General features: G+C 38.0%; 1 protein-coding gene across 3 annotated transcripts in view; it reads left to right on the forward strand.

Moving 5' to 3' along the window:
- Window positions 1-19,017, forward strand: part of LOC117296451 (protein mono-ADP-ribosyltransferase PARP4-like) — a 32,728-nt gene that overhangs the window by 1,700 nt on the left and 12,011 nt on the right. Inside the window, exons 2-27 of one of the 3 annotated variants that reach the window (XM_033779393.1) lie at window positions 177-308; window positions 725-923; window positions 1,079-1,145; window positions 1,419-1,497; window positions 1,896-2,054; window positions 2,471-2,620; window positions 3,207-3,347; window positions 4,098-4,292; window positions 4,616-4,773; window positions 5,369-5,509; window positions 5,959-6,057; window positions 6,999-7,182; window positions 9,077-9,251; window positions 9,570-9,700; window positions 10,439-10,657; window positions 11,285-11,490; window positions 11,662-11,743; window positions 11,858-12,188; window positions 12,768-13,026; window positions 13,607-13,706; window positions 14,122-14,292; window positions 14,564-14,644; window positions 14,996-15,178; window positions 15,786-15,911; window positions 16,162-16,276; window positions 18,112-18,174. In XM_033779393.1, the coding sequence (XP_033635284.1) occupies window positions 177-308; window positions 725-923; window positions 1,079-1,145; window positions 1,419-1,497; window positions 1,896-2,054; window positions 2,471-2,620; window positions 3,207-3,347; window positions 4,098-4,292; window positions 4,616-4,773; window positions 5,369-5,509; window positions 5,959-6,057; window positions 6,999-7,182; window positions 9,077-9,251; window positions 9,570-9,700; window positions 10,439-10,657; window positions 11,285-11,490; window positions 11,662-11,743; window positions 11,858-12,188; window positions 12,768-13,026; window positions 13,607-13,706; window positions 14,122-14,292; window positions 14,564-14,644; window positions 14,996-15,178; window positions 15,786-15,911; window positions 16,162-16,276; window positions 18,112-18,174 (3,946 nt within the window). The remainder of the gene's footprint in view (window positions 1-176; window positions 309-724; window positions 924-1,078; window positions 1,146-1,418; window positions 1,498-1,895; window positions 2,055-2,470; window positions 2,621-3,206; window positions 3,348-4,097; window positions 4,293-4,615; window positions 4,774-5,368; window positions 5,510-5,958; window positions 6,058-6,998; window positions 7,183-9,076; window positions 9,252-9,569; window positions 9,701-10,438; window positions 10,658-11,284; window positions 11,491-11,661; window positions 11,744-11,857; window positions 12,189-12,767; window positions 13,027-13,606; window positions 13,707-14,121; window positions 14,293-14,563; window positions 14,645-14,995; window positions 15,179-15,785; window positions 15,912-16,161; window positions 16,277-18,111; window positions 18,175-19,017) is intronic. The other 2 variants (XM_033779395.1, XM_033779394.1) reach the window with 2 other exon arrangements.

The raw sequence follows: 19,017 nt of genomic DNA on the forward strand, positions 1-19,017 counted from the left end.
GTTATCGCAACTAATGACCTTGCTGATGTCATTAAATGTGGTTTTGAAGTCAACGCCAAGAACAGATATTGATTCAGCTAGAAGAAGAAGTCACTGAAGGGTTCTGTGGGTGCACAGGAAAATTTAGACAACCATGGGTAATTTTCTGCGCTTCATTTATGATTTTTTTTTTGCAGATGGGTTTGTTCAGTCAGCATCAGTTTGTTCTGGATTTAGACTGTACTCAATTCCCTTATAAGAAAAAACAACAACTCAGGAAGGCAGTCACTGATAATGGAGGAGTCATCTCATATATCCTCACCAAGAAGGTAAGATTAGGGTAATATCTTATTGAGCTCTTGTGAAGAGCTTAAGGGGACCCACAACGACTCTGACCCATCATAGGTTGAATGATACATGTGGAGAGAAAATGATGAAGAAATGCCAGTTTGATTAGTTTCGTGGGAGGAAAACCAAACAAAAGTAGGACTATAAAATATACTTTGTGCTGAGATTAAGAAACAGTCGTTTACAGATTAAATATACTCATATTTTTACAATTATTTGTTGATGCACCTGTGTACATTATATGGAATGGGCGCAATATAAATGAATAAATTATTATTAAATGGATAAATTATAATTTGTTAAGGAAAGGGGGATGGAAACTTCTTATTACTTTGTACGCATTGCATTGACTGTATTTAAAGCTGAACCTTTTCCCACAATCTTATTGTCTTTGCAGACATCCTTCTTAGTTGCCAGCAATGGAGCCAAGACAGCTGACTCTTATAAAGGCCGCACTGCCCAGAAGCAAGGGGTTCCCATTGTTGGAGTCAGCTTTATAGAGAAATGTGTAGAGGAGGGACGCTTGCTGGACAAAGATGACTTCCTATTGGTTGGCACTACTGCAAACATGCAGTTTGGCTCAGGCAAAATCACAAGTGAGAAACACTGCTCCAAATTATTATCTTAAATACTGTAACAACTGATATCTGTTGAATACTTGAGAATTTTGTTTGGTCGAACTGTCAAAGTTGTATCTCATCAGTTTGGCTTTTCTAATCTTTGTTACTGGTTTTATTTCATCAATCAACAGCAACCAAGATGCATCATGAAACAAAGAAGCCGGTCAAAATATCCTTTTTCAACATCAACAAGTTCAAGTGAGTATGCTTGTCTTTGATTAACACTTAACCAAACTTGTTTAAATAAAACAAATTATTTGATTTAACTAAGAGAGTTTTGCAGTAACATCATGTGAAAATCTATTTTTAATTGTGTTGGCTCTGAAAAAAAGGTTACTAACACTAATAAAAGAAATATTCACATGGTGTTACTGCAAACCTCTCTTAGTCATTCTTTCACCATGCAAAGTTTCAAATCCTACTTATTTTATTAAGATATTTATTGATGCTGATTTTCAATTTATTGCTTAGGGTCTGGCAGTGGGGAAACATCAATTCGCCAGCTTTCCTTGAGGACAACTATGAAGTGGCTAAAAGTGTTCTTTTTGAGGTAAATTAAATATGAAGTAATTTACATCCAAATAATTTTATACAATTAGATATCTAACTTCTTAATCAAGACTATGCTCTCTGACAATTAGAATAATTCTACAGACAAACAATTACAGTGGAATGGAGTATGTCTTGTTTTGGCCAAAATGTGCAAAACAGTTTAAATTAATACTTGCACTTTTGCTTTATTTGTCATTAACCAGTGAGATCAGGGTTGGCAGACCCCTTCCTCAGACACCCTCCCCCTCCCCCTCAAAAAATGAAACAAAAATATGCAAAAATAAATGGCTTGATACATTAACTAGCCTTCTTAGATGATGTCTTTACACAGCTCGCTCCCCCCCCCCCCCAACCAAGTGAAAATGGTTATACCACTGTAATTTATGTTGTTTCCAGAAGAAAGAAGTCCGAAGCCAAGAGAGATCTTTCTACCAGCTTGAGTTACATGTCATTCCTGATGATGTGTTTGATGGAACTTCAACAGAAATTTACAACGATGAATTGAAGTATAGATTCAGGGTGTTCATCCATAGAGGGGATCTACATGATGTGATGGTAGGTAGCTTTAATGCAACACGCCCATGAGGTCCATAAGACCATAGCCAGGTGGCTGGGGGGGTCCTGAACCTACCTGAACCTCTCTCAGCATGTGTCTTCTTAATCCCAGAAACAAATGTTCTCCCTCTCTGCTGGGATCATGTCCCAGTTGGGTTTGAAAAGTGTGGTTAAAAATATTGCTACGGAAGGGTGGCAGCTAATACATGTAATAGGCAAAAAACTCAAGTGTGTTGGTGTTTCCCAGAGTGTTAACATATTTTAGGTAACTGTAAGGGCACAAGTGTCATGACTGGGTATCGAACCCAAACTCTAATGCTGACAACACCAAAGCTTGGATCTGGTGAACTATACCACTCGGCCGTATCATTGTTGAGATTAAGACATAATCTATGTCAATGTTTTTTTTTATATAGAATGAGGATTCCGGCATTCGAGAAGTCATGTATTGTGAGTCAAGTGAGTCTGCAGTGGAGTTATATAGCTTTCTTTATAACCAGCGTCTCAAAATGAAAAGGAGTAAGAGGCCAGCATCAAGATGGATTGGATCTCCACGATACAGACAGGTGATTTAAGATTTCATTCTTATCAAGATGTATGTTGCTGGGGGGGGGGGGGGCCTTGGGGAGGCACCTACTAAAACAAATATTGTTGGTTTTGTTTTGTTTTTTACTTATTTTCTTTTACAAGAATGGCAATCTTGCCATGCAAGTGCCCTATGGCTATTGCTAAAACCGCACAAAAAGTGCGGAGATTTTCAAAAGCAATAAAGTGAGTGAAGATACACTATCCTCTAAGCCTGTCCTTGGGTACCATGGACACCACTTTTGAGATGAGTTCAGTTTTTTCAATTTAAGAACATCACAGTCCGGGTTTAGTTTTTTGGCTGCATTTTGATCTTCCAGAGCCTTTGAATATTTTGAAAACCACAAAGAGGCTGAAAATGCCTGATTCATTGATATTGGTACATGTAGATCAAGCAAGGCTTATCAACTGGAGGATGAAGGTTTTCCCCCCTGTTCTATTTCATGCTCATCCAAAAATATGCTTATTTTAAGCTCAACTGAAAAAGGGAAGAGAGTGACCCCATTTGGCTATTTAGAGGTAGACTTAAGCCTAAACCACATTTGTTCTTACTTATTTTTTATTTAGAATCAACTAGCAATTTCAGGAGATTGTGACGGAGAGATGAGCCCAGAAGTTGCTTCACTTGTGGAAGGTTTATGGAAGGAGGTCATAGGTGAACTAGAAGATGTCTTAGCGGTAGACATCAAGACTCTGTCTGCTGAAAAGGTTCGTCAGTGACATCAAGGGAGAAAAGAAATGTAGACAATTATAGCTTAGAGTAGAGAAGTCTGTTGTAATTCTAATGGGTTTGATTTGCAGTATGAAAAGTTTAATTCAAGTATTTTGTTATATAGTTTTACTTATACCATTGCCTATTCAATTGTGAGGAATTCCACCTTGCTACTTTCAGTGACCAACTTGTTCACTTTTTGACAATATTACCACCTTGGTGTGAAGATATGACATAAAGGAAATACATACTATTTGAAATGTTATTTTCATGTTATGAGCCTTTTTCTTGACTTCTATGTTTCAAGAAGTCGTATTTTGGATATGTTTAGATGGAATTATCGCACAGTTGCTGTAGGACTGTACCATTGTCAGTGGGCAGGTTGCATAAAATTTGCTTCAGTCATCAATTTGAATGTTTTCTAGGTCTCTCTGTTTGTCAGCCAGGGAAAACACTGTCGTAAACCACATATCAATCTTTCTGTTGGAAGAGATAGAGGCTCAGAAAAGAGTTTAAAGAAACATTCTCAAAGTTTGGTTCAAATGTTCTCATTTAGCTGGCTGTCTATTTTCCAATGTTCATCTAACTTACTTGTCACATATCATTACATGTAGGTACAGTCAGTCATTGGTTTCTTAAAATGCTTGAATTAATGTGTGCAAACCTCTGCAATTCCAGCAGTTGACATCAACATTTTCAAGACCTTATCCCCTGCATTATTAAAATTATATTAATTTATGTAACAGGTGACTAAAGCAGAGAGCATTCTTCTACAAATCAAGAAAGCACTGGATGCTGAGGACACTGATGATGAGAGTGGATCTGAGTCAGACATTCAAGAACTGAGTCAGGAATTCTACAGTCAGATACCACACAAGATACATCATAAAGAAGACTTCAAGACAAAGAGTGTAATCGCTAAGAAGCAAGACCTCTGCCAGGTAATACAAATTACCATTAATTGCTACTCTCCACCTGATAATACAAGTGAGGACATATGCGGTTATTACGTCATCATGAGAAGCATAAAACCAAGCTGTAAATTATGGGCGCTGAAAGTTTACCTCTTGGCCAGACAATTTTGAGAAGGAAGTTTAATCGAAACCAAAAGACAATCTAAACTTAAAAAGACTTTGCCTACCAACAACAAAAATCTCAGATTTGTGGCATTTCGAATACTTTAAATGCTTTTGTTACTTTGTTTTTGATGGTTAATAAGAAGTGTAATTTTAGTTTTAATTTTTTATTGAATGTTTCTCTATAGCTTATTAAAGACATTGTAAGTGTGAGTGAGACAACCAACTGGTCGAAGCGAAGCAGTGTACAGTCCAAGTATAGAGCCCTGCGGTGTCACATCAGTTGCCTTCCTGTCAATCATCCTGAATGCAACGACATTAAGAACTTAATACTCTCTACACAAGGGTTAGTCTTTGGCTTTTACTTTGCAGGAAAGTTCACTCATTGGAAGCTTCTCCAACATTGGGCACATTCTGTGCAATACCTTATGTTCCTATAGGCATATGGAACATGCTAGCAATCCAGAAAAGCACCAGAATGCTGAGCATGTAGCATTGTGCAAAACTTCAGGAACAAAAATGACCTTGAATACTTAACCGTTTTGTTTAGAACGCTCCTACCATTCAGACTTTAGAGAACACTCCCTGACTGCAAAGTTAATAAACTATTCTTAACTTCTAAAACTAAAATGTGTCAAATTTACAGTTGCTTTTTTCTGCTGACCAGGGCCTTGACTTAAACACATTAATATTTGAAACCTCTTGTAGGCCAACTTTTAGTTTAGTTTTTCTCCAAAATGATTTAACCCTCACACATTATAGCGAACCTTTTCATCATAATCTTAGTATTTGGAAGTTGGCTGCTATGCAGTTGTAATGTTTTGTCTGCCCTAATTGGATTGCATGTGATAAATGGTTTCTTGAAAATAACTCAATTATTGTTAAAAATCTTCCAATAACTTTCAGTATTCTCATTTTGAAATTGATTTCCCTCCCCATAGGAAGATCTGGCCAGTTAAGATTTTGAACATTTTTGCTGTGACCCGCCCTCTGGAGTTGACTAGCTACAACACTAAGCTTCATAATAGTCAACTGCTGTTCCATGCATCAAGACCAGCTAACTTTGTTGGTATTCTGTCTCGGTAAGTTAGTTATCCGTATATTTGTTAATACATGTAAATGATCTCATTTTACTCCAAGTGATGTGACAGAGTGGTCTAATACCCCAGACTCTAGCCCCGGTGTTGTCAGAGTTGGAGTTGGAGTCCTGGTCACGGTGGGTCATTGAGCGAGACACTTCACCCTAAATGCTTCATCCCACGGATGGGACATAAATGACATGTAGCAGCACACATGGGCATGGCTTCTTGGACCAGAGTGGCTATATAAGAGAGAGAGAGAGAGAGAGAGAGAGAGGCAAATGGATGTTTTATGAGAGGGGCTTTGACCAATAGGTGGACAAACTGCAGCCTTGATTTTGATGATGATGATGATGATAACGATGATAATGATGATGATGATGATGATGATGATGATGATGATGATGATGATGATGAGCCAAGTTTAATTTGATTTATTTGTTTTCAAACAGGGGTCTTGTTCTACCTAAGGTAGTTGTGGATGATTTTGGAGGTGAGAGGACCGATGCTGGAATGCTGGGAAGTGGAATTTATTTTGCTGATAGCTTTGGGTAAAGAAAACTACTATTTAACTTTGAAATTAAAATTAAACCAACTACCCACTGACTAACAGTCCAACTGTCATTTGTATGACTATTTGTTGTATGATGCTCTGTATTTCACGCAGAGGACGTGTTTTTGGACTGAATATTTATTTCCTTGCACAATCCATAAAATAATAGGGTACCGGAATGAACAGCAACAAATATTAAAGTTTGCTGATGGAAGCAAGGTCCAAGTAAGCTGAGGCCTGCAGTGGCTTGCCTTTGGAAAACCCTATGTGTATGTAATCATTGCTCTTTAAGTAAACAAACACCATTCCAAGTTTGGACCCATAATTTTCCAATGGCTATTAAGGTAACCCAGTGCACAATATTATCATTTGATCATTCCCTAATGTTTATTTTAAAAATAGTTTACTGTATAGCATGTATATGTTCACAATTTATGCTTTGGCTACAAGTTCAATTTTAATAAACCATCAATAATAAACCATCAATAATAATAATTATGGTTATAGAGAATTAAGTATGGTGTGACATTTAACCTCTGACCCCTAGCACCATGAGATTCATCATAAATTAAACTAACAACCAAGAGACTATCTTCAGCCAAAAAAAAGGGGGAACAACAACCAATTCAACATCATCAACTGCCTTCATTCAAGAATTCATTTTTTCCAAGGACCACTACATTATGGAATGACCTGCCTCGACACATTACCTGTATGATACACAAGACCTTTAGAGACAATTACACTTATATTATAACCAAAACATAGACGTCTTACCTACCAGTGACCTCCTAGCCAAGATCCAAAGGAGAATGTTTTCATGAGGAAACTAACCAAAGACAAAACCAGACAAACATAACATTAGCAATCTATGTCTACATTGTGTTTATCAATAACTAACTGTTTCCACCTTTTAAATGAATGTTGTTGTTGTTACAGTACAAGTGCCAAGTACTCACACACTAGCCAAACTACAGGAACTCGACTCATGGCAGTAAACCAAGTAGCACTAGGAAGCTGTCATGACACAACGGTCTATCAGAAAGATCTCCTGAAGCCACCTGATGGATTCCACAGTGTACATGGCGTCAAGCACAATGGCACCAACCATTCAGACTTTAAGGTATTATTCATTGGAGTTTTAAAAGACTCATGTCAATGTGTGAGGAGTTGAATCGAGGAGTTAGTTTTTGTTCTTAGAGTTGGAATAAAATGCTACTCCTTAGAATTTCAACTTTTAAAATTTATAAGATATTACTCCATCAAGATCAATTTAAAGTGAAATTAATGTAAAATTAAAATGGATATAAGTGAGTCTTAAAGCCAGTGGACACTATTGGTAAATGTCAAAGACCAGTCATCTCTCTTGCTGTATCTCAACATATGCATAAAATAACCAACCTGTGAAAATTTGAGCTCGATTGGTCGTCGGAGTTGCGAGATAACTATGAAAGAAAAAACACTCTTGTCACATGCAGTTGTGTGCTTTCAGATGCTTGATTTTGAGACCTCAAATTCTAAACTAATGAGGTCTCGAAACTTAAAATTAATTCTTTCTCGAAAACTACTCCACTTCAGAGGGAGCCGTTTCTCACAATGTTTTATACTACCAACCTCCCCCCCATTACTCGTTACCAAGTAAGGTTTTATGCAAATTATTATTTTGAGTAGTTACCAATAGTGTCCACTGCCTTTAAGAGCTTTGTTAAATAGAGATAAACAGATTCCCTAATGACAAGAGGAAGATTGTTCCAAGTTATTTGTGAAGTTAACACAAAATGGTTTTTGACCCATAAATTTGGTTACAGGAGGAACACTCGAGGTGGTTTCAGGTACTTGACTATAAGTGCTATTTCTACTTATTCTATTTCCTGTCACTAGGGTTTCCTTTTACGTATTATACTATTCCTGTCACTAGGGTTTCCTTTTACTTATTATACTATTCCTGTCACTAGGGTTTCCTTTTACTTATTATACTATTCCTGTAACTAGGGTTTCCTTTTACTTATTATACTATTCCTGTCACTAGGGTTTCCTTTTACTTATTATACTATTCCTGTCACTAGGGTTTCCTTTTACTTATTATACTATTCCTGTCACTAGGGTTTCCTTTTACTTATTATACTATTCCTGTCACTAGGGTTTCCTTTTACTTATTATACTATTCCTGTCACTAGGGTTTCCTTTTACTTATTATACTATTCCTGTCACTAGGGTTTCCTTTTACTTATTATACTATTCTTGTCACTAGGGTTTCCTTTTACTTATTATACCATTCCTGTCACTAGGGTTTCCTTTTACTTATTATACTATTCCTGTCACTAGGGTTTCCTTTTACTTATTATACTATTCCTGTCACTAGGGTTTCCTTTTACTTATTATACTATTCCTGTCACTAGGGTTTCCTTTTACTTATTATACTATTCCTGTCACTAGGGTTTCCTTTTACTTATTATACCATTCCTGTCACTAGGGTTTCCTTTTACTTATTATACTATTCCTGTCACTAGGGTTTCCTTTTACTTATTATACTATTCCTGTTACTAGGGTTTCCTTTTACTTATTATACTATTCCTGTCACTAGGGTTTCCTTTTACTTATTATACTATTCCTGTCACTAGGGTTTCCTTTTACTTATTATACTATTCCTGTCACTAGGGTTTCCTTTTACTTATTATACTATTCCTGTCACTAGGGTTTCCTTTTACTTATTATACTATTCCTGTCACTAGGGTTTCCTTTTACTTATTATACTATTCCTGTCACTAGGGTTTCCTTTTACTTATTATACTATTCCTGTCACTAGGGTTTCCTTTTACTTATTATACTATTCCTGTCACTAGGGTTTCCTTTTACTTATTATACTATTCCTGTCACTAGGGTTTCCTTTTACTTATTATACTATTCCTGTCACTAGAGTTTCCTTTTACTTATTATACTATTCCTGTCCACAATGGTTCTTCCTTTTACTTATTATACTATTCCTGTCCACAATGGTTCTTCCTTTTATATGACAGGACGATGAATATGTTGTGTACAACACAAATCAACAGCGACTTCGTTTCTTGATTGAGTTTTCATTACCCGATGATAAACCGACAACCTTACCTGTGTGTGACAATGAGGGCGCTAAAGATGTCGAAGAAGACGTTGATGTGGATAACATTACAGAAGCGCTATCAACTCCCATTGGTATATTTGATTGTACTATATTTCTTTTGCATTTGTTTGATTTCAGCGAGAATTTTTAAGATAATCATAACTTGTTATGGTGAAGTTCAGGGTCGCATCCTGTAATATTTCTTTGATGATTGTTTGCAGGCGGCCATACAAAATTCTTTACAGCCAATAATTCATAAAGGGATATTAACATGATTATGTGAGTATTTGAATAACAGTGACTTGCAAATTACACAAGCTGGCCAGAGATCAATAACGTGTAACATTTAAGGTCGTTTCTAAACCAACTATCATGTTTTAACAATGATCTTATTCCTGTTTAACTCATAGATCTCAGCGATGTGAAAAGTGTAGAGAATCCTCTAACAAAGATTACGCCTGGTCTTCTCTCTAATGCTGATCAACCTATACCATTGAAAGCTGTCCATGTAAGAGCCAGGCTACTAGACTTGGCTGCTCAGGTTAGTCCACTATTGGAGCGAGCAAAGAAACGTTTACTAGAAATTAACAAATTAACCATGCCACCAACATACATGTAAGCGCTAGATGGTTCAGTTGGTAGAGCGCCTGACCGTTAATCCAGAGGTTGCTGGTTAAAATCTGTTCTAGTCAATTTTTCTCTTAATTAGAATTTAACTAGTCGGTTTTCTTAAAGGAACACGTTGCCTTGAATCGGACGAGTTGGTCTATAAAAATTGTTTGTAACCGTTTTTATAAAACGCATATGGTTGGAAAGATGTTTTAAAAGTAGAATACAATGATCCACACAAGTTTGCCTCGAAATTACGTGGTTTTCCTCTTACTCTGCGAACTAACACGATCGGCCATTTATGTGAGTCAATGACTCCCATAAATGGCAGACCGTGTTAGGCGACGAGGTAAAAGGAAAACCGTGCAATTTAGAGGCATGTTTGTGTGGATCATTGTATTCTACTTTTATAACATCTTTCTACCTATATGCATTTTATAACAAACAGTTACAACAGCTTTTCAAAGACCAACTCGACCGATCCAAGGCAACGTGTTCCTTTAAGGTTTGTTAATTTACAATGATATGATTTAGTTTTTCCCTTTGTCAATGTGGGCTGGTCGCTTTTCCAGCTTAATAAAATTGTGAATAGATTACAAAACATAACAAAAAATACTTGGACCAGTGTTTGTATGAATGTTTTATGTTCTCATGCTCTCTACTTTGGCAGGTTGTTGTTCTCCAAGTCTATGCTAATGATAGTGACATGCCAATAGAAGCCAAGTATGTATTTCCCCTGGATGAACAAGCTGCAGTGTGTGGTTTTGAAGCATTCATTAATGATAAACACATCGTGGGTGAAGTGAAGGAGAAAGAAACTGCTCACAGGGAATATAAAGAAGCAATAAGTCAAGGTCATGGAGCATACCTCATGGATGAGGAGAAACCGGTAGGTCATAGTTCAAAGGTCAATTGTTGCACTTGTAGATGGAGTTTTGAGCGAGTTGAAGCGAGGGAGTTCAAATCAGTTTATGATAGAATTGTATGAGAATTCCAAAAGCTTAGCAACTGAGTTTATCCCATGAAAAACAAACACCAAGTTTTACTTAAATTGATTTGTACTTTTGTTACTGGTTGTGATAGGTTCACCTCCAAAATCTGACTGTATGAATAAAAATGTCCCCCTATTTACTTGGTGCTAAAAATCCAAACACAAGCAATCATGTCCTGATAGTGTACCCAGGGAGGCCACCCCTCCCTCCCTCCCTAAAGCGGTGGAGTGAAAAACAACAAGCAACTCCGTGCTGCAGGAGCAGTTTGGAACCTTGATTGAAATTGCTGACTGATCTGAGATAAATGTGAAATTCACTGGCCTCACAAAAAAGTACATCTTATATGCTGCTTTGCAAGCTGCAAGCAAACATAAATAAATTGCAATAAATGTTGTAATGATTATAAGGAAGACTTTTTATAGGAAAACACAAGGACTGATTTCTCTGTCAGAAACTATTGGAGTTGTTGTAGACTTTTTGTGATTTTCTTTAATGAATTGTTCATTGTTTAAATTTCTTTCAAGGATGTTTTCACTGTGAGTGTTGGTAATCTCCCGCCTCTTACGACTGTTGTCATCAAGATAACCTATGTTGCTGAGCTCGCCGTTGATGGTGATAAGATTCTCTTTACATTACCAGGGAGTGTAGCACCATGGAGGAAAGACGACGCTTTAGCTCAGGAGACTCAGACATATGTTAAAACAGTCAAAGTCAATTCAGACACAAAGAGGTTAGCAATATTCTGATCAGGAAATATTGACTGGGATTGGCATTTTAAGTCACCAATCTTGAAATTTGTTGAAAGAAAAAAAAGATAACAGCACAACAGTAACATGACAGTAAGATCTTTTAAAATGTGTAAATAATGTCTATTCTCTGAATTGTCTTTGATTTGTTTCAGATCTTTATCAGTTCATGTTGCCGTGGAGATGCCCTATGACATCCGAAGCTTGGAGTCTCCAACTCATCCAATCAAACAAAAGGTGAGAGGAAAAAATATTTTCAAAGCTTCAGATCATTCGGAAAATTGTTTGCCTTCTGAAAACTACTTCTTATTTTTTCCTTTTTTACATTTGTGTTTATTTATTTGTTGACAGCAAACAGCAGCTAAAGCAACTGTCTGCCTGTCAGAAAAGTGTAGCGGACTTGATGATGGATTCCAACTTCTGATTGGCTTAGCGGAGATTCATGTTCCCCGAATGTGGGCGGAGAGACACCCCACAGAGAAGGACAGCCAAGCATGCATGCTGACCTTCTACCCTGAGTTTGATGCTAACAGCTCTAGCCAATCAGAAGTGGTGATTCTTTTGGACTTGTCCAATTCAATGCGAGGAGGAAGCAATCTGCAAGATGCAAAGAAACTTGTGATGTTGATCCTTCATCATATGGCCAAGGACTGCAAGTTCAATATCGTTGTTTTTGGAACGGGTAATTAACAAAGAAAACAATTCCTTTATTCTTTAGAATGAATATTGTTTTTACTTCTACGATTTCAAGATTGGAAACTGGTCTGGATTTCAGAATGAATCGCTATTCCTATCATGTCATCAACACAAACTGTGGTTTTCATTGTCGCAGTGTGATGAGAAAATTAATTTCAGTCTACTGGAGTGTCATGGCCGAGCAGTCTATGTGCACTATGTTGAAGCTCCGTCCTTTACAGAGTATGGGTTCGAATCCTGACCTAGTAGTTAATAATGATGCGTTAGTCTTTGAGCAAGATACGTATACAATATTTGAAGGGACAAAATGCTCTAGATCCAATAGATTGGTATGCACATAATAGAATAAAAAAACATTTATCTTGGACGAGAAGGGGTTTACCTTGTGGTTTATCCAAGCACCCTTTTCTACAGGTTTCCTCAGACATCCAAGTTACAGTGATATATTTACTTTTGAAGCATTCTTTGTTTCATTACTTGAAATTAAAAATGTTAATAATAACTGTATGTTTATTCACTTCCCTGGATTGTATTAATGCACACTGATTTCATCTTCCTTCCTCAGATTTTGAAGAGTTGTTTCCTCAAAGCAAAGTCATGAACAAAGAGACAATGAAAACAGCTCAGAGCTTCATTCAAGGTCTTTCAGCCACTATGGGCAACACAGATGTCTGGCGCCCTCTTAAGGCATACTTTATGCTGAAAACTGGACAACTCAGAAATATCTTTTTGATATCTGATGGCCACGTTAGCAATGAAGAAGCCACGCTGGAAACGGTTCGTAAGAACTGTCGTCACACAAGGGTCTTTACATTTGGTATCAGGTATTCGTGAATTTCTCACTCATTAATCTGGATGAAAATTCATTTCATATCAAAATCATTATATCCGTCCAATTCATACATTAACAAGAAATAACACTTTCACTAAATATATATATACAAAGTAATGGCACTATGCTTCTCACATTATTAAATTATACTTCGTGTCTTTCAAAGAGTTGCTGTTCTTAGGGTCCTGAGCATTCCTTGAACCATCTCAACTCCTTAGAAGTATGCACCAGCAGCATAAGTCACTCCTTGGTGATGAGAAGCAACTAAGTGTTTTTAAGTAATAATAGAAATAATAAGATTTTCTCAAGGACACAAGTGTGATGACTGGAACCCACAATTGTATCTCTTTTCTAATACATTTGTATTCGATGCTCAAAACCAGTTGGTAACACTACGTAGAAAAATTGCAAAAACTAAGTATACTATTTTTTGATGGAAATGTTTATGTAAAATCACCTCATCTTACAGAGCTCATATTAATAAGCAAGAATCAGGAATCCTGTACCTAATACATCATAATAATACAAACTGCATTCAGTTTAATTCTTGTTGTGGTTAATTTGATTGACAGTGCTACAGCTAATAAGTATCTCCTGCGTGCAGTGTCCAATACTGGAGCTGGTGCCTTTGAGTTCTTTGATAACAAGACCAAGTCCAAATGGGAAGGCAAGGTATGTATTTAGATGATCATAGCTTAGGATGGGGTTTCTTCAGTTGAAGGATGTAGTTACTTACCTGATGGAGGCTCAATATTTGATAACTTAAGCCATGTGCGATTTGTGTGTGATTTGTTTTAATAGCCAAAGCAATTTTTTTTTTTTAATTAGATGTTGACCAGTTTTCATTATATCAGGTTTTTGACAGTGATACTTCAGTTAATTAGATACTAATAACAAATTACAGATTGGAGCTTGCAGATAACCTTTATTGTTCAGCTATTAAGCAAGTTTTATTCTGCGCTGTAGAAACATTTTTGCTCAGTGAAACGTCGGACAGGGATCATTCCAACAGATCAGAAAAATTGCAATTATGTTAAAGAAGTGTTTAAACAAAGTATGATTTGATCTTATTGATTGCTTCTTACAGGTCAAGACACAGTTAAGTAGAGCCTCACAGCCGGTTCTGTCATCTGTCAACGTGAAATGGTGTCAGTTTGACGATGATGCTCCAACTCCGATCCAAGCACCCAATCACATCACTTCATTATTCAGTGGTGCTCGGCAGGTTGTTTATGGCTTTGTACCATATTGCACTCAGGTATTCATACAAGCTCTTAAATTAAAGTGTTTATTTTATTTTTTAAAGATAATTATTGAGAGATTCATAGCTAACTTGTCACCTTAAAACTAAATGTTGTTGAAATTGTATATCATTGTTACAAGGTTAGATTTTGTTTTTGTATGAGTTTTTCTTGATACCATATCATGGGTTTCCAGATATATTTCGACATGATTGCAAATTGTCATAATACTGCATGAAGAATACTGAACTCTAAGAGGGTAATGATTCATTGTTGTTGATTTTCCAGGCTACATTAACAGCAACAATTAATGGCAAGGAGGTATCTACAATGGTATCAACTCATGAGCTTAGCATCACACAGGGAAAGGTAAGCACTTTGCAAAACGTTAAAAATACTTTACATGCCAGAAATACAGGTCAAACCCCTTCTCTTCTTATTAAGTCTAACTTGGTTCTTTTGCATGCATAAGGCAACATGGCTTTACGTCTCTTTGGAAGGATGGAGCAATAATGGTAAAGTATCTTGCCTAAGTGCCACGACCAGAACTCAAACCAACTAATATTAGAGACACTAGAGATTCTGCCCATTGCTCTTAACCGCTCTGTCAAAACATGCCACTATGAGCTTACTCCCTCAGTTTTGTCTGTTTTTAATTGCGTGTTCAACCAGTTTTTACTTTTAATTTTCCATTTCCAATTGATTGTTTTCTGTTTCTAGATTTTGCATCAGTTGACAGCCCGCAACATCATTCGTGATTGGGAGGAAGGTTCCTTAGCAACAGATCACACCCAACATGAGGCAAGGAAAGCTGAGCAGAAGACGTACATCGTCAGCTTGAGCAAGAAGTATTCCATTGTTACTCAGTTTACTAGCTTTGTGGCTGTGGAGGTCAGAGATGAGGTTAGTGAAGCTTTCTGGGTGTGAAGTTGCCTGGTTTTGCTCCTGCGATATACACACATGCACAATACGCTAGAGTTCATGCAGACAGAGGTGTGATCCGAACTCAAGGCCTTTGCAATGCTAGAGCAGATCCACTAGACCACCAAGCTAGCCCAATACTAGAGGCAGCTCAAATCCTAAGTGTTAGCGATGATTTATGAGATGTTACTTTAGTCAGACTTGTTCTCAGCTTTCAAAATGTTGTTGATGTTTTTCACAGGAAGGTAATGTACTACAAGAGTGGTGACTCGGTCTTTAAACTTTGAAGGGTCGTGGCCATGCGGCTATCGCACAGCATGACCCTGCCAGTTTTAAACAGCGTTTATGATAAGACCTCATCCTCCACTCTTTTATTCCCTCATTGAAACCTTGCATCAATAGGTCATAATTCCTTGAGCTTCCTACATACTGCGCTGACTGGCTTCTGAGTAATAACAATGTTATATTGTAAAATGATGTTCATTTTGTAAGTCATCAACATTTGGTATTGTTTAATATATTTGACCAGGATAAAGATGAATGCGTGGAGTCTGTCAACTTTTAAGGTAATTTTTGTTTCTTTTGTTAGAATGAAGGTGAAAAAGTGAGGTCAGGGGTCAACGTAACTGATCTTTTGAAGGAGGAGGAAGTTGATTCTTTAAAATATTTGAACTGGCAGAATGATCATTCCCAAGATGCACCTGAAGAAACCATGGTCAGTACCAATATCTGTGTTCATCACAAAACCTTTAAGACGCCCTAGCTGTAAAGAATTTGTCCATGTTAGCTTGTCTCCCTTTGCTTCAGCCACCTGGGCCCAGCCCAGTTTTATTTGCTTAAGATCCAGTAGTGATTCGGCACTGTTTTTTTTTTTATTTTCAGTGTTTTTCTTTCTCCCCAAACCTCTACTTTGTTTTTCTTTTGCATCTGGTAACCTAATATATATTTTTGTTTACATTTTCCAGACTATAGAGGAATTTGAGGATTTCTATGGCATCGAGCAGTGTTATGAGGAATGTTATGAAACATTTGAATCCTACAACGTTCTGGATAGCATGGAAAGTACTGACAATAAAATGGGTACATTTTAATCAACTTTTTGGCCAATGTTCTTTCACCATTTCATAGTTTCAATGCATATTCTCTCTCATTACTTTATATTGAACTTTAGTGTTTGTTATTAATAGTGCATGAAACCGAATAAAGCTTTTTTCCCTGAAATGTGTTCATCACTTGATGCTTGAAGGCGTGGCACCCTAGATGCATCAGAGAGGCCATCGAGATCCACAAGCATGACACCGCTTGATGCTTGATTCTGTGTTCATCACTTGATGCTTGAAGGCGTGGCACCCTAGACGCATCAGAGAGGCCATCGAGATCCACAAGCATGACACCGCTTGATGCTTGATTCTGTGTTCATCACTTGATGCTTGAAGGCGTGGCACCCTAGACGCATCAGAGAGGCCATCGAGATCCACAAGCATGACACCGCTTGATGCTTGAAGGCGTGGCACCCTAGACGCATCAGAGAGGCCATCGAGATCCACAAGCATGACACCGCTTGATGCTTGATTCTGTGTTCATCACTTGATGCTTGAAGGCGTGGCACCCTAGACGCATCAGAGAGGCCATCGAGATCCACAAGCATGACACCGCTTGATGCTTGAAGGCGTGGCACCCTAGACGCATCAGAGAGGCCATCGAGATCCACAAGCATGACACCGATTGATGCTTGATTCTGTGTTCATCACTTGATGCTTGAAGGCGTGGCACCCTAGACGCATCAGAGAGGCCATCGAGATCCACAAGCATGACACCGCTTGATGCTTGATTCTGTGTTCATCACTTGATGCTTGAAGGCGTGGCTCCCTAGATGCATCAGAGAGGCCATCGAGATCCACAAGCATGACACCGCTTGATGCTTGATTCTGTGTTCATCACTTGATGCTTGAAGGCGTGGCTCCCTAGATGCATCAGAGAGGCCATCGAGATCCACAAGCATGACACCGCTTGATGCTTGATTCTGTGTTCATCACTTGATGCTTGAAGGCGTGGCACCCTAGACGCATCAGAGAGGCCATCGAGATCCACAAGCATGACACCGCTTGATGCTTGATTCTGTGTTCATCACTTGATGCTTGAAGGCGTGGCACCCTAGACGCATCAGAGAGGCCATCGAGATCCACAAGCATGACACCGCTTGATGCTTGAAGGCGTGGCACCCTAGACGCATCAGAGAGGCCATCGAGATCCACAAGCATGACACCGCTTGATGCTTGATTCTGTGTTCATCACTTGATGCTTGAAGGCGTGGCACCCTAGACGCATCAGAGAGGCCATCGAGATCCACAAGCATGACACCGCTTGATGCTTGATTCTGTGTTCATCACTTGATGCTTGAAGGCGTGGCACCCTAGACGCATCAGAGAGGCCATCGAGATCCACAAGCATGACACCGCTTGATGCTTGATTCTGTGGGGCTCTTTGTTTTGTACACGTGGGGGAAGATATAAACATTCTACGGCGGCCATATAACAAATTAACACATTAATATTTTGTTGTTCCTGAGTGCATATCTCTTTAGATACAACTGCAACTTCTCTAGGAGGGGCACCTTGAGTTCAAGTCCCACCGAGTAGTGGGACGTAGGCTGGGACTGTTTATCCCACATGACAAAATACAGCACTGAGTATGCTAAGCTTCTTCAGTATAAGGATAAAACAAACCAGATAACAAATAAAAAATGAACAGATAATTAATGTTTCTCACGTAGCAAACTGGATTTACACTATTTTCTCAATAATGCAAACACTTGTGATAACATTTCGTCTTAACTAACTGCTGCAACCTTCCACTTTTAAATGTTTTAGTTTATTGATAATTACATACAAATTATATAATTTCTTTTTGTAAAGATGACGACGATTATATGTGTGCCTATTCAGCTAATGACATGGATTATGACGAAGTTGCAGATGGTAAGTAACACTGGTAGTAAATTGATGTGTGTAGGGTGGGGGTAATAAATTGATGTGTGTAGGGTGGGGGTAGATATACACATTCATATGGTGGCCATAAAACAAAAGGGGCTCTTTGTTTTGTACACTGTGGGGGTAGATATACACATTCATATGGTGGCCATAAAACAAAAGGGGCTCTTTGTTTTGTACACTGTGGGGGTAGATATACACATTCATATGGTGACCATAAAACAAAAGGGGCTCTTTGTTTTGTACACTGTGGGGGTAGATATACACATTCATATGGTGGCCATAAAACAAAAGGGGCTCTTTGTTTTGTACACTGTGGGGGTAGATATACACATTCATATGGTGGCCATAAAACAAAAGGGGCTCTTTGTTTTGTACACTGTGGGGGTAGATATACACATTCATATGGTGGCCATAAAACAAAAGGGGCTCTTTGTTTTGTACACTGTGGGGGTAGATATACACATTCATATGGTGGCCATAAAACAAAAGGGGCTCTTTGTTTTGTACACTGGGGGTAGATATACACATTCATATGGTGGCCATAAAACAAAAGGGGCTCTTTGTTTTGTACACTGGGGGTAGATATACACATTCATATAGTGGCCATAAAACAAAAGGGGCTCTTTGTTTTGTACACTGGGGGTAGATATACACATTCATATGGTGGCCATAAAACAAAAGAGGCTCTTTGTTTTGTACACTGGGGGTAGATATACACATTCATATGGTGGCCATAAAACAAAAGGGGCTCTTTGTTTTGTACACTGGGGGTAGATATACACATTCATATGGTGGCCATAAAACAAAAGGGGCTCTTTGTTTTGTACA

Source organism: Asterias rubens, chromosome 11, assembly GCF_902459465.1.
Source record: "Asterias rubens chromosome 11, eAstRub1.3, whole genome shotgun sequence".
In the NCBI taxonomy this organism is placed as follows: domain Eukaryota; kingdom Metazoa; phylum Echinodermata; class Asteroidea; order Forcipulatida; family Asteriidae; genus Asterias; species Asterias rubens.